The 16,793-nt window shown below is 28.8% G+C and overlaps 1 protein-coding gene across 4 annotated transcripts in view; it reads left to right on the top strand.

The window, feature by feature from the left end:
- The window catches only part of NSD (Nuclear receptor binding SET domain protein), a 113,924-nt gene that overhangs the window by 57,659 nt on the left and 39,472 nt on the right, over window positions 1–16,793 (top strand). For 3 of the 4 annotated variants that reach the window (XM_075368489.1, XM_075368503.1, XM_075368497.1), the window contains exons 10-13: window positions 371–499; window positions 3,855–4,020; window positions 8,227–8,377; window positions 12,719–12,853. In XM_075368489.1, coding sequence (XP_075224604.1) covers window positions 371–499; window positions 3,855–4,020; window positions 8,227–8,377; window positions 12,719–12,853 — 581 coding nt within the window. The remainder of the gene's footprint in view (window positions 1–370; window positions 500–3,854; window positions 4,021–8,226; window positions 8,378–12,718; window positions 12,854–16,793) is intronic. The other variant, XM_075368512.1, reaches the window with a different exon arrangement.

Below are 16,793 nucleotides of genomic sequence, written 5' to 3'. Positions count from 1 at the left end.
TTAAGTTGTTCCAAGACTACAAGGGATTGCTGTCCATTCTGTCTTTCATTTAAACTATAGCCACTTTCATTGTAGTGTTTACTGCTATGGATTTGGTGTAAATTTGTAGCTTTTCTTTCTTTAATGTTTTAGGATTCTTGATAATTTTGCTCCACTTTTGAGAACGATAGGTTTGTTATTCAGTAAGTTTAGTTTATTTATATATATATAAATCCATATTTTTGATATAAAAATCCATTTATTGTATTAACATATTTATTTTCAGGATTGTTTTGACTGAAACACTGTCAAACTTCAATTAGCCCAAAGTCTGAGGGATTATAATCTTGATGTGAATAATTATGACAAGTGTAACTGTTATTTATTTCAGGAAACCATTGTTTACCTGCTGGATCTGAAGTACTTACTAGTAGACAGATAATATGTCCAAAACATTATCGACCCCTAAAGAAGGGAACTCATCATGTGAATGCTGCTTGGTGTTTCATTTGTGCTACAGGTTAGTGTTTGTTTTAAATAAGTTTAAAACAAACTTGTTTTGGTATAAGCTCTTTTTAGAACAATAGTCCAGAATGAATGGAATTCAGAGTTGCAATATTTACATTAATAAGTTTAATATAATTTGTAGTGTTTGGTATAAGCTCTTGCAACAATAGTCCAAAATGAATTGAATTCTGTTGCAACATCTACATTAGTAGTGCAAAATTTTAATGTGTAAACCGTTTAACTGAAAAAAAAGACACAGTATCAACCCTCTATGGAATTATTATAATACTTTTATATACATTTCTATTCAGTTTCCATGAAAAGATTGGAAGTCATAAGTTTTTCCAATAATTACCAACATTAAATGCTGTATTTATATTTTATTTTATTTTATTTTTTAAATAGCTATATAAAGAGTATTAAGGTTTAACTTTCTTCTTTGTTGTGATTTTTTCTAAAGATAAGATAGGAAGAAAGATATCATTATTATCGTTATTCATTTGTTGAACAAACATAACAGTATCGGTCATTATGCAGTCTTTTAAATTGTTTAATGCTAAAATACTAATCATAAGATAAAAGACATTTTGTATAAAACTGCACAAAGAAGTACTAGTTTATCAACACACCACACAAATATTTAGAATAGTATGTAACCTCATCCAAATTCAGAGGGACTCCATAAAAAAACAAAACATATTTACCCAATTCACAGTAGTTATAAAAAACCTTCACAATTCATTTAAAAATGTTTAATACTAAAAATACAATTTCAGTGAACAATATTTTAAATACATGCTACTAATCTGGTGATGTGATGCACAAAGCAGCAGGCAATGTTAAATGATAGCTTATATAAATTAATCCTGTTAAGTTAAAAGATTGCAATTATGATTTAATTTAATTCTCTTTATATATATATTTTTTTAAAAAATAATGTTATTCCTGGTGTTTGTGTCCATTAAATGTTTTACACCTTTTTGGATGAATGTTCTGGGTTTAAATCCCTTCATACTTGGTGTATTCACACGCTGCTAATATTAATTATGGTATTCCCAAATATATGTTTTCAAAACATATATTTGGGAATACATGATAGATTAATCATAACCAAAAAATTAAACTATTATATTTTGTAACATTAGCTATTATATTATATTTTATAACATTAGCTAGGATTACTTCCTCCTAACAAATAATAAATCAGAATTTTTAATAGGATGTGTTAGAAAGATGATGTGAGAGTGTAATGAAAATGCCCAGAAATGAGGAAGTGGTGATTAGCTCTTTACAACAACAACAACATTGTCTGCTTCCCAAGTTCATCAGTTTTCTAAAAATAAAAGATGATCATTTTCTCTTCCTACCTGCCTTATTACTCTGTGATTTTTTTTCTTGAAACTACATATGAAAAAATATCTCAAAAGGATTGTTTTTATATGTGAATGAAGTAAAAGAAGAACCACAACAGACCATGGACAACATTCATTTTGTGGGATTAAAAAAATGTTTCCATTAATGGTGAAATGGACAAATGCATCAAGGTCACATTGAGTATACTTTGAGAGAGACTAATGTTTTACAAAAAAAATTTTTTTTTATAATCCAGTTATTTTTGTTTACCCCTCATTTGTACAAGGCCTGTGTGAATTAATCAAAGATGTGTAGTGATTATTTATGTGGATGGTGTGATATTAATGATTATTAGTGAACATAATACTGTGCAGAATTGCAGTTGCACACTGTAAGTGGTTTAGCTATTTTCTTGAATTACAAACATTCTATGTCAGGGCTACTAGAGAAGGTGAATGAAGTGGTTTTCCATTGCCTTCTTCATTAAGCCAAATATATTGTTGAATATTGGTATGCCATTCTTATCAAAGATTGATACTGACATTAGTGCTGGAAGTAACTCTGACAGTATAACACAGGAACTGGCTGGATAATGAAAATTTCTCTTTTCTGTCATTGGAATGAGTGGAACTGAAAGTGTGAAGCACTAATTTGTTTTTTATATGATTAATAACCACCTCTACCAGCAAGGAAGAATTGTTTAATATTAAATAATATTTTTGGTTTTTAATTTTGTAATGTTTTTAAAATGAGCCATCCCATTGTCAAACAGATGTGGAAAAATATTAAAAATTGTTATTGCATACACATTCATAAGTATGATTTCTATTGTTAGTGACCCATTTATTATTATTCCCTCTGGCAAGAAAGATAATGTTGGATATGTCTCTAACTGCTGTTGTAGTAGAAACATTTTCTTCAGAGCTGTCTATGGTAAATGTTTTTCTCTTGTTATTACTACATGTATGGTTTATTTTTCTTAAAAATACATAGTGCATATGTAAACAACCATTCACTTATTTATTTAGTATAATTGATGTAAATTGAGGGAAAATGATTTGACATTAATGTTCTGAATGCTTGTAACTTATTATGAATAACACAGGGCTTGGTGAATTTAAATTTCTTTCACTCTGTTGAATTCCCTTTTAGTTTAGAAATTCAAATTGAACCTACATTTTTTGTTGTGTGATGTAAATTGCATAAATGTTTCAGATTCTCTAAACAAATTATTTGTTTCATAGAATGAACCTAAGACTTAATTAGAACTGTTATTTATGATTATGTTGTGCACTGATGATAATTTTGATATTGAAACTAATGATTTTGAAGATTTATTGTTTCTTACCATTACTCATGTGCTCTTTTCTGAACTCAGAAGGTAAATGTTTCTACTTATTGATAAATTAGTGCAATTTGTTGAAATTAAAGAATGTAAAAAAATAATTTTTTTAAAAGAAAAAAATTAATCATTACATTAAAGTTTAACCAGAAATATAAAAAATATGTGTAATTATATTACTTTTCTAGAGAGAAGATTTTTATAAATTGTCTGTTTCCTTTTATTGTATTTTATTTGTTTTTTATCTTTCCCATTTTATTTCTTTAATATTAAAATTACCCGATCATTTATGAACTTTTTCAGTGTGTATGCTAGCTAGTCTTTTATAATAGATGATTTTGAAAAATGTAATATAAATTACTTGTAATTTTCTTTTCTTTACATGTCTATAGGTTATTTGACCTCTTTGAAAAGTACTCTTACTAAATAAATCTGGATAAAAAGTAAGAAATAGTAGTGTTAATTTAAAAAGTTTTTATACAATATCACAAAAAAACTTGCATTTTGGTTAGAGCAACAGTCCTTGCCATCTCACTTAATATTTTTGGGTAAAATTAATTTTTTTATTTACCAGGATTTTATTTTTTATTTTATACTTGTGTTATGTTTTTATATTCTGTTTCTGCATTTATTGTTGGAAACAGCGTTTGCTACATGAGTATTAATTGTTCAGTTTGTGCAGGTGGCTCTTTGATTTGTTGTGATCTTTGTCCTACTGCATTCCATGCTGATTGTCTAAAGATTTCGCCACCAGAAGGAGGTTATATATGTGAAGATTGTGAAACTGGCCGTTTTCCTCTCTATGGAGAAGTTGTTTGGGTTAAATTGGGAAGTTATAGGTAATTTATAAGTTATTGGAAAGAATTAGAATTTTTATGTTATAATTGTTTAGTTTGAATGTTTTAGATACTAGATAATGTGTTTGTATTTTTCTGGTAATAGTTATAAGAATCTATGGTAGAATTGAACTCTGTTGAGTAATTTGTTTCAACAAAATAAAGGAAAGGATTATGAGTATGTTATTATGCAATAATTTTCTTAGAATTTTCATATTAGTTTATTATTAAATGGTCAACACAAGAATAATAGTGTTATCTACAGAATACCAATACTTATGTCTAGAATATTTTCTTTTTATATGTAATAGTGAAAACAAGAGAGCTGGGTTAGGAGTTTTTTTCACATCAGTTTTGAGGAATTTTTTTAGATAACAGGTAGTTAATGCAAGATTAATATTTGTAGAGAAAGACTTCAGTGTAAAAGGACATTCTTCAATTTTCTTGGTAGTAAACAGCCAATTTTCATAGAAAACCCGCTCTTCCAAACACCTTCCCATTGTGATACCCAGGTTTTTATGTATTGGTTTTCTAGTCAGTTAAGAAAGTACCTAAAGTTTCATTGGCAAATAAATGCAGTAGTAATCTTATGAAATAAAAGTCATGTAATTATTGGCTATATTTTTTTAAAATGCTGTTGAAAGGCAAATAATATACAAGTGCATAAAAAAATACTGCAAAATCTTTCATTTCAATACATATCTGTGTGAGTGCACCATTTTGAAATTTTTTATTTTGTTTTGTGAGCTTTCCTTTGTACCTGCAACAAATAACAAATGATTATTATTAGTAATGTAGACTGAGAGTCCCTGTTAGTAATGTATTTGGTGGTGAAATTTGATGGATTAATCCATTCTTGCCCTTACAATCATCACTTCTAAGAATCCTTAAAATAGGCTTGTACTAACATATCAGTGAGACTGAAGATTCTTTCTCAAGATTTTGAAGATAAATGTGGTTTTAAAATTTTATTTTTTAAAAACATTGTTTAAAGATTCAGATGCATGCGAGTGTATACAGTATCAGACTAAATGATTGAACTTGTATAAATGATGCCAGACTATCTCGTTCATATTATTTCAAGTAAATCAAACCATATTTTTTATTTTAATTATAATTAGTTCAGCTAAAAAGCAATCCATTATATTTTTTGGACAGGGGATGTTGATTTATGTAATTGATTAAAGTTTGGTGCCTTTGTCTGTCGAAGAGTGTCCATATGTAGGAGGTAAATATACATTCATACTGAAATGCATTAAATTCTTTAATTCCTAAAAAATTATTCCATAAAAGAGAACTGTTAGTATGCGAGATATCCACAGTAAGATGTTTGTTTTACTACATGTCATGTTTCAAAGGGATATCTTCAGAATTGTGGTTTTCAAAAGTACACTTTCTGAAAAACAACAATCAGTGGTAAATTTCTGCTTTCAGAGAGTGTTAAAACTATCTAAAATTAAGTCCCAGATGTTCAAGTAACGTGATAAAAGTTGTAGATGAAAATTTTACAACTGGGTTGAACAATCAAAAGTGGCTTCTTGAAAACAAACGTGGGAGAACCAATTGAGGTTTAATAACTTCTTTGGAATCTTATATTGATAAGCTTATTTCAGACAAGCTAGTTACAGAATAAAGATTTTCTGAAAATCATAATGTAAATGTTACCTACATGATATTTAATTCAAAATAAACTGATCCATGTATGCATATAGGTTCCAAAACTTCAACTGAAAAAATAAAGAAACCAGACTTGTCTATTTACTAAACAGTGCTGTTTGAGTGAATCAAATATTTGTGAAAAAAATATTACTTGTGACGACACCCAGATCATTTCATTACAAGCTAGAAATCAACTGTTAAAGTACACAGTTGAGTATCTAGTTTTCCGTCATAAAAATATTTGATACTGGTCATCCTGGTCAAAAGTGATGCTAGTGACTTTTTGGGGTGCTAAAAAATTTATTTTCTCTGAATGACAGCATATTTTCAATAATCAGCACTATAGTGATATGTTTGAAAATTAAGTGATCCTGAAAAAAAATTATGCAAATTTACCTAATTTGTGTTTCTCCAGTGTTTCTTCAGAATAATGCTTATCTGCGTATTACTCATAAAGTTGAAACAAAACATTTGGTCAAGAGGTTGAACTACAGCCTCCTTGTAGTCCAAATATCACTTTTTCTGACCTCTTTTTAATTGCCCCTGAGGGATTCATTATTGTGAATCAAGTTTCGCTGTAATGAAAAAATAAAAATATATAAAACTGGCTCACACCGAGATGTATTATAAATTATTTTATGTGCTTTTACCATAAAAAAAGAAAGTTAATGTAATGGGAGAAATGTGAATTTGTGGCTGGAAATTATGTTGAAATATAAGTAAGTTAAATTTGTTTAATAAATTTTATTAAAGCAGAGTTAAAAATTTGTTGTCATGTTAAGAGACAAATGTCTACTTACATAATAAGCAGGCCTTCTGTTAATTTTGATGGTGTGAATATATAATCTGCATTGTGTAAAATTCATTAAATGTAAATTTTGTATATCAACATGGTGAAATAATCTTCAAATATAAAAAAATTGTAAGTAATACAGTATGTGACCCGATTTCAAACAGTAGATATATTTCTTAATAAAAATGTTTAACAATTACAAGACATATTGCATACTATTCAGTTACATTTAAAATTTCACTTATCAAGTTATAAAAATGTTCTATACGCCCACCATCTAATACCTGAATTCTGCAACATGTTGCTGATGGTCTTCTATTACAGAAGTTACTGCAGCTGTGATCCTGATTTTAAGCTTATCTAGATCAGCTGGTAATGTTAGAACATAAAAACTTTGTCTTGCATATCCCCACAAGAAAAAGCCATAAGGTGTCATTTCTGGGGATCTTGAAGGCCAAGAGTGTAATTTTGAGTCTTGGACTGTTATATGCCCTCACCCAATGTTGAGGCAATATTTCATTTAGAAACCAACAAACTTGGTTGCGCCAATATGGCAGGGCTCAATCTTATTAAAAAATTCTTCAGTCTTTATTTGGTTATGGAAAAAGCCAGTTCTGCAGCATATCAAGATAAGAATGCCCTGTTCCTGTGTTTCCTTAAAAAAAAAAGGACTGTAATTTTTGCAAATGAAACTACACAAAGTTAACTTTGCAAATTCTTATCTTGCTAAATTGTAGAACCCATAAAATGTATTGCAAAGATACTATGTGTTGTTTACAATTGAGGTTAGTGTGTATTTGAGTGTTAGTACTACAATCTAGCGGCAGTATTTGAGACTAGGTTGCATACTTTCAGGTGTTGCGATTTCATTCGACTAATGCGTGGTTGCACAGATGTATGGCGTTGAAATCAGGTCATTCTTTTTGATTCACCGTATAATTTATATATAAAATAAAACTACATTTAATAATTTTAAGAGAATTAAATTCATATTACAGTTAGTTAATATTTATTGTAGAAACTGATAATAATAGATCAATAGATATTTTTAGATGTAAAAATAAATATTAAAGAAAACAATGAAATTGTTATTGGAATTTTTAGAAAAAATACACTTTGTATACCACCATCCACTGAAAATCATATCAGTCTTTGTCGCAAAAGAAATTACGGTATAATACATAAAGCATATAAATATACACAATATTGAAACAGTTACTTTTGTGTTTATATGTGATTTTTATTCTCTTATATTAAAATATTAGTGGTAGCATTTTAGGTAACATGCTTAATAAATTTATATATGTATTTCTTTGTTTCCCTTTATTGGAACTTAGCACAGCTTTCACATCATGTTCTGTTACTTATATTTTGGTAAAATATTGTAATATTTCTCATATGATTGTGTATTTTGGAACATTCTTTAAGATCTACTGATTAACAGAGAGCTGTTATTTAGTTTATGGCAAAAATGCAAGATTAAAAAAAAACTTTATTATAGAATTGGGTAAAATATACTTTATTAATTTCTGTGGTCACAATTTTCTAATGTACGAAATACATTGTTTAGAAAAATTCAGTTGGGACTGCAAAATAATCATGATAAATAATTATTGATTTTTTGACTCATAGTACATGTTATTCTTTAGTGTCACTCAGAATTATATCATATTATACTAAGTGTGTTAGGATCTTAATTTACCGTTTGTTTAAAATCATCTTATTTCGGTATTATCAATTTTTTTGTTTTCATTTAGATGGTGGCCTGCTCAGATTTTGTTCCCATACCAGATTCCAGAAAACATACAAAACCTAGCTCATACTAGAGGAGAATTTGCAGTCAGATTCTTTGGATCTCATGATTATTATTGGGTGAATCGAGGACGTGTATTTCTTTATCAAGAAGGGGTATGTATCTCATTTTATTTCACATAAAATAATTATAAAGAATTTGAATTTTTTAATGAAAAACTGCTGTTCATGTATTCCAAAGGTGTGCTTCTGTCTTTGACTTGTGTTCTTATATATTTTTGCTAAATTTTCAAATCATACACTAATATTTTTCATAAATTATTGTCTTTAACTTTTTTATATGGTAAAGTTTGCTGTAATTTTTAACCGTAGTGATTATTTGTGATACACATTTCATTCATATTTCATTTATTTAACTTCAGTAATGGTTATGCACTGCTGGAGAGTTTCAGTAGAGGAACTCTACTGATGTCTGCTGACACGATACTTGTCATTTTTCTGAGGCTGAAAGTAATCTATAAACTTGCTTAAATTTAAAGTGATTTGAATTTTGATGTATTGGAAAGGTTGCTTAAGAATGATTAAGCAACTGCCAGTGGTATGAGAAATTTGCAGTGCTCATTCAAACCATCATAATTAATTGATAGTCACACTTGGTATATACTCAGCATTCCTTCATCTCTGCTACCAGATAGTAAAAACGATTCCAATATCCCATCTGGGATAAAGTTTTTATTGGTTATACTTTTTATTTATTTATTTTTTTCCCTTAATGTCGCAACACTTATCTTTGCATCCAGTTTTTCTACTCATACAATTTTATTTACCCCATTAAAAGTTCTTCCAAATAATTTCTTATTCTTTATCATTCCAGTCCTCTGTTAATAAAAATTAATGACACAATTAGTATCATTAGTTAATCGTATTTTTAATGACTTGTATAATCCAGTAATAGATAACAGTTCTGTTTCTTCTTAAATAAAATATGATTTTTTAAACATTTATTTGATTTTTATTGGCCTTATTTACACCACTATTTTTAGAATTAAACTGTCTACAAGTTATGTTAATAAATTTTACACAATTATTAATAATTTAACAAAGTTATTCTATTGCAAATACAAAACAATGGTTTTCAGACAATACTTTTTCAATTTTACTTCGGATGTCATGAAAACTACTGGAGATTATACAGTTCTGGAACCTATTTTATTCAATTTTTCAGGTCAAAAACCATAGACTATTAATTTTGCCTCAATTAACATCCTAAAAATTTCAGTATGACCTCATTTCTGTGGGGGAGCTGAATTCCAGGGAAAATCTTTCGCTAGCCATAACTCACTAACGAGGCATTTCTAGACCTCCTATGTTTATGTAAACTTTTTTCACTATTTTGATGAGAGGAATACACCTGTGAAGTATGTCGGTTTCCTCATGGGGCACTCTGTATATTACTAGCGTAAATACTTCAAATTAAAGAGTTCCACTTCCTGGTTAAAAAATCCATTGCATCCAATCAAATTTTATTGAAATCTCATCGAATTGGGGAATTTTCTAGCCAAATCCTATTTAGCGATTTTTCAGTAACATTTGTCTGGATTCAACAGATTTCTTCAGTGGGCAACCAATCAAATCTTATTCAAATTAGATAAAGGTCTATCCAGATCATCTCATTAAAATGAAACCATTTTTTTTAAATTTTTTATAAACAGGGCTTCAAATTTCAATACATATCTGACAATTTAACAAATATATATTGCTGGTAATATATTATGTATATTATGGGTGTGCGGGTATTCAAAGTTTTCGAGTCGAATTGAGTATTTTAGATTCGAGTAGAGACAAGTATTTAAAAACATTTTCACAAATATTTTAAGATTTGTATATCTCCTTTCTCAATTATTTCTGTGAAAGTACTTTTTCTGTGAAATATATTGTCATATTACATTTAGATTAATTTTATATTGATAGTATTGGAAAATATCACCAGCTTTTAATTATTTAAGTTGAAAAATCATAATAGGCTATTTGACTGTCTTTTGGAAACCATATCCAATTATTTTGTGGTGTTTATCGAGCCCACAAAAGGCGGTTACTTTTAATTCTTGTATATTTCTTCAAAAAATAGCAAATAAAAATGCACTATTTAAATAAGCTGCCAAAACGCTAACTCGAGCAATATGGCATCACACGTCAGTAAATAAACATAAAAAATCACAAGTTGAGTTAGCACTCTGGCTGTTTGTGTTATTTTTTATTCTGATTTACCCAAGGAAATGAGTTACAATTGGTGTGTAGTGCCAGCATGCACAAATACGTCAATAAAGACACCGGAAAAACTATTTGTATGTGTCCCAAAATGTGCAAAAAGTGGTTACAACTTGCTTGCAGAAATCCTGATGACATAGTGAATAATTCAACTGTTTTCTTCTGTGAAGACCACTTCAGTGTAAGTGAAATTATTAGTATTAATGAGTAATTCATTATAACACATAATATTTCGATTATGGATGGTCTATATTACTAATCTGTTTGAGGTTAGAATCCAATGTTGTCTTCTCTAAGGGGAGTTCCGAGTAGTCATTTAGGTGCACTACCACTTTCAGCTTAACCCACGATCATATTGTTTTATAATATGTAAAATGTGTAAAATGATGTATATTTTCTAATCCCAAGAATTTTTTCTTATAGTTGCATCAACAATTAAAGTCATTAACGACTTATCAGTGTAATGTAACTGTACCAGTAAAGCAAATGTGTAGCCTTCATCAAACTCAGGCCAACTATTCCTGATATGAATGGTTAATTGAAACCCAACCACCAAAGAATACCGGTATTTACGATCTAGTATTCAAATTCATATAAAATCAACTCCTTTACTAGGATTTTAACCTGAGAACTCTCAGCTTCAAAATCAGCTGATTTACAATCATTTTACCGCTAGAACAACCCAGTGGGTTAAAAAATTCTTCAGAAAAAACACGTAAGTCATGTTGTCAGATCAATCTCAATCTATACAATTTTTACTGTAATTAAAAGTAGCATGTAAGTAATTGAAAGTATCAAACACATTTTAAAATGTAAACTTTATCATTTTAAGAACAAACTTTTGTCCCCTCCATTTTAGTTATTTCATTGAATTGAACAACTCATTTTTGCCAGTGTTCTTGTAAATTATGTAACATTTTTAGCCAAAGTCAACAGAATTCTAATCTCCAAAGTAAGTTCAATCCAAAAAATATTGCTTCATTAAAGCGATAACATGTGTAATAAACAATAAGCTAAAGCCACATCTTCATTGTGATTAATGAAGACAAAATAATAGGCCTATTTCATAAATATCTTGCTTCGTTAAAATAATGCATACAAATTTGACTCCTGTTGCTTTAAAAATAATTCTTCCTTTCTACGTACAACATATCCACTCATATCCGTATCCATATATATTATGAGCTATTTTGAATGTTGTTTGGAAAAATATCATTAGACTTTGTCTAAATCATGGTTATTTTAGAGTTACGGAAAACTCTGTTAGTAGTCAGGGAAAATCACTTAAAATTTTGTGTGAACCCTGCTTAAGGGTCTTATGAATAACAAATTTCTAAATTAGTTGTTTTTATCCAAGTCATGGCCTCAAGTGCTAAAATTTGTTTGAAAGTTGGTTATTCTGCGTATCCTTATTTTGGTTTTTGTTGATTGTAATCTGATAAGAAAAATTTTCTCGAAGTAGAAATATTTAGCAGCAAGTTTTAATACATTTTATTTTAGGTAGCATCTCCTTTTACTTGTTACTAGTATTATTCCCGTTTATAATGCTATATCAGTTTTTATGGAGTTAACCTTTTTAAACATCTTTGTTTCTTGGGGATCAACTCTCCCTGTCGCTTTTCACCATCATATATTCTGTTTTCTCTGATTTAATTGTTCTTCCTACTTACAATCTGCTTCTTTCCTTTTCTTTTTCTTTTTCTTTTGGAAAAGTTTTTCCATTCCTTCTTGATTTTCTCTCTGTGGTTGTATAATCTATAAAAGTAATTTACTTTCAAATTGCTGAAATAAATTCATGAATAAAATAGATTTTTATTGTTTATTGATTCCAAGATAACTTTAATGGAAGGAAATTGAACAGCTTTGGAGAGAAATTACCTGCTTACTTATTTTTATGTGTTCTTTTAACAGTTTATTTTCTATCTGATCTCACTTTAAATTTGATTTTTGTTAATCTTACTTTTCATAAGTTGAGGTCTGTTATAATAATAATAGAAAGAGGAATATTTTGAACTCATAATTCATAATTAAGTGTTAAGATCTCATTTTACTTACTAAATTCTCAAAGATTAATTAATTTATATTACTAAGAATTACTGTGTTAATTAATGTATTAGTATTAATGTATGATATAATTAACAGTTTCCTGATCTTGATTTTTATTTGTAGAAGCTTTTTTTGACCAGTTAGGTGAAAAATAAATTGTTGTTTCTTTTATTTCTTTATAAGGATTCTGGTAAGGGCTCAAGCAAGCATTCTCAGACAGATCAAGTGTTTCTAAGAGCAGTGCAAGAAGCTTCTGAAGCATACTTGAAAGTAAAGAATGAAAAGTCATTAAGAGAAGCAGAAACAAGGCCTGGATTGGTAATGTATTCTTATTGAATAAAAATAGTATATAATGAATCAGTACTTTAGAATGGGGTACTTTTAAAAAAATAAACTAATACCTAGGCAATAAATATCTGAAATGTATTTTTGGTTGTACAAAATATAGCTAAATATTTTATTGAAATTAATCTTTTTAAGATTCATTTTATTCCTCTGTGCTGTTAAATTATATTTTAAATTCTATTAACTTAAACACCTAATACAGAATATTGAGATAAGACATATCTTACCATAATTTTATCATGATAGTACTTTTACGGGATCCCACATCCTCAGTCCTGATTGAAACTGCATTATAAAAAGATATTGCAAATGTAAAAAATTAAAAAATATTAAAAGAAACCGTGCACATATTTTGTTACATTACTGTAATATTATACTGAAAATTGCATATTAATGTATTATGTGAGTGCTCCTATACATTACTGTTTTTTGTAACTGTCTCCCTCAAACAATGTATGATTTTGTTTGTTATGTATGCAATATTTTTCTAACATATTGAATTTTTTGCGAGTCCTAATATGCTGCTAATCCTTAGCACAATACCTAATGGGGATCCAATCGATCATGTATATTGTATTTTTATTTTTCCTTATTTAGGTTCCGTTTGGATTATTATTGCTTCGCCTGCTCTTTGGCGTCATACCATTCTTAAGATGCTGGATACTGTGCATCATGCTTTCCTTCATTTTGCTACAGGTGCTTTTAGATCAAGCCTATCATAAACATACTTGTTGATTGTGATGAGCTATCATTTTGGGATAGACAGGCCAGCTGCTAGCATCTGTCTCTGTCTGTCTTAAGGGAAACTGAATTATCTAGTTTTTAAAGCAGTCCTCGTGAACCCTAGTTTATAATGGTATGAGAATCATCCATGTTATACAGTATTAATGGGTGTTCCTACCCAGCACTGGCTTTAAAATTTTGACACACCTATTTTTCTAACCTATCCCTGTCGACATCCTTCGTGTACATGTGAACCTGTAGATTTTTACCTTACCATATATAATATAAAACCTACAACTTCTATTGTCTTTCAGCAAATGTTTTATGAATTTCTGTCCAAGACAAATTCAGATACAGTAGTATACACAGATGGGTTGAAACAGAATGATAGTGTTAGATGTACATTTATTGTAAATGACAGACCTACATGTTCAGTCTACCTAGTATTACAAGTGTCTTCACTGCTGAACTGTATGCAATCAAAAAGGCTTTGAATTTTGTTAACTCCAAATACCGTCGTATCCTTATTTGTAGTGGCTTGTACAGTGCACTCCAAGATCACATGAAGTGCATGCAGATAACACATGAAGGATATTATACTGTCATGGGACTCTTCATGTAGAAAATCTCACCGAAAGGAAGTGATCCTCTGCCGATTGCGATTAGAACAAACCAGAACTAAGCATGTGATGTCATCAGAAAACACACCACTATGTTTTTGATGTAACTACTGCTTGACTGTGCACTATATCCTTGTGGATTGTATATGGTATGCAGCCTTAAACCTTTCAAGGTCATGTTTGTTTATCTAGTCTGTCCAAAATGGCCCAGCTATTTTTCACCTATATACAGTGCTTTTTTTAAACGACTGTCATAAATCTATTTTTAATGATAAAATTATAAAAAAATTCTTACCCAAAACATAGTGCTAAATCTAAAACTGTTTTTATTTTGAATTATATTTTTTCTTAAAAAAATAATTGTTTACTAATGCACAAAAAAAATTAATGTTTTTTACATCCTGTAGCTAAATTACTGCTAAATATATGGTGTAATGGAATTTATTTAATGAAATAGTCTAATATAAGACTAATAAAAAAAACAACAAATAAAAAAAATTCAAGGTAGTATGTCTAAAATTAAATTTTTTTATGAATTTTTTACTATTTTAATGAATAGTCTGGGTTATTCATTAAAATGACAAGGGAGACATATTGGCTGTTCTGGTGAATCAGCAACATTATAAATAAAAGTATTATCAGAATTGTCATTCTCCCTATTATTATTATTATTATTTAAACTGTCACTAATGTTTTCAATTTCACTGTCTGAATCGCCAAAAAATTCATTATCAAAATCATCGAAAAATTCATTATCATAAGCTAGGACCAGTTATTTTAGGTTAAGTAAAGAAACCACTAACTAAATATTTTTAAACCTAATAAAACTGAATTAAAGTTTTTAAATAAACATAAATATGATCTAACACAAAAGATAATTATCACTTTTAAATAAAATGTAAAAATATTTAAAACAATAAAAACTGAACAAGAAACCTCATTACACAAGCCTTATTGTCAGTAAACATAACTAAACAGACTGACTTAAGTAAATCAATTATTATTCAGTGACTGTACATAAACATCAATATTTTAACTACACCATCATTTTCTTCATTCAATTCAAAATAGAATGAGTATATCATGCAATCTGTTGTGTTTTTAAAGAAGTAATTCCAGAGTGAAGAAGGTAACAATGACATATTGATTGGTATTGTGACCATTTTAGCTATCGTATAGCGTAGCGACAAATCGTTACCATGACCATTAAAAGGTTAAGCGTAAATTTAAATTGCGAAGAAACTTTCACTGTATCCTAGGTAATGATAAGAAGGTTTTAGATCAAGTATTGTTATTCCTACAGAGTATGAATATGTCTTATAAAATTTAATTTTAAGAGGCTCTTCACACTCCTCTTGGACTTTGTTAAATTTTATTTGTTTATTTAAATTTTTTCTGTTTGTGTAAACACAAACATTGATGGTCTGCCAGATTAGATAAACCTAATTTATTATTTTTGTAATTTCTATAATGTTAAAAAAATTAGTTTTAATGGATTTACTTGGTTTTCCTATATAATTAATTACCATTATAATTACATTTAATTTTATAGTCTACACAGATTGTTTATTTTTTTATTGTTATTAGTTTTTTAAGTATTTTATTATGTGATTATTAGGTTTTTATGTTGGTTTAAATATTTTTTATTGTAAGTTTTAGTAATGTTTTCAATGATATTAAAGTATAAATAGTTTTTGTTTTTACTTCTTTTTGTCTTATTATGTATTGGTTGTAATGCAGTTATTTTTTTATAGTGTTTTTATAGTTATTTTTTTATAAATATTATTAATTACGAGCGTCATTCAATAATTAAACAGTAAATAGCTATACAGAAAAAATGGTTTATTAAGTAAATACAATTTTTTTTGTCTACTTTTCCATGTAATCCCCACCAACTTATCTGCACTTGTCTCATCTTTTTACATCTTCTTATCCCCTCAGCGAAGAATTATTTACCTTGATCTTGAAGCCAGTTTTTTTTTACTTTTTTCTTTACCTTTTCGTTGTCATTAATCTTGATGCCACGCAAAGCTCTTTCATTGGACCAAACAGATAAAAATTCAAAGCGGCAAGGTCAGGGCTGTAAAAGGAGGATGAGGTAGAAGCTCCCAACCCGCTTTGCTAATAGTTCCCAGTGTCAGTTGTGCCATATGAGGTCGGGCATTGTTGTGAAGAAGAATCATGCCTTTCCTCTGTCATCCTGGACGTTTCCTCTTCAAATAATAAAATGTTGAATAATAGAAAATTAGAATAATTAAACCTGACCGAGATATTGAATCAAGGCGGCATATCATTTGATATTTTTCGTCCTCCGGCCACATTAATAATCTGCAACTTTGAAGAATCATGTTTAGTCTTCCAGAACCGTGTATAAAATCTGAAACTTTGAAGAATCATCATTTTAGATCTTCCAAAACTATGGATAAAATGTAAAATTTTGAAGACTCATTTTGATCTTCCAGAATCGCAGATATAATCTGAAATTTCCAAGGATCTTAATATTCAACAAATTACTACACTTATAGTTTTTCCAGCAATTTGATCTACAACATCATTTATGTAATATCATT

The sequence above is a fragment of the Lycorma delicatula genome, chromosome 1 (genome assembly GCF_047948215.1).
Source record: "Lycorma delicatula isolate Av1 chromosome 1, ASM4794821v1, whole genome shotgun sequence".
NCBI classification, from domain to species: Eukaryota; Metazoa; Arthropoda; class Insecta; order Hemiptera; family Fulgoridae; genus Lycorma; species Lycorma delicatula.
This window is presented reverse-complemented; position numbering and strand designations above follow the sequence as displayed.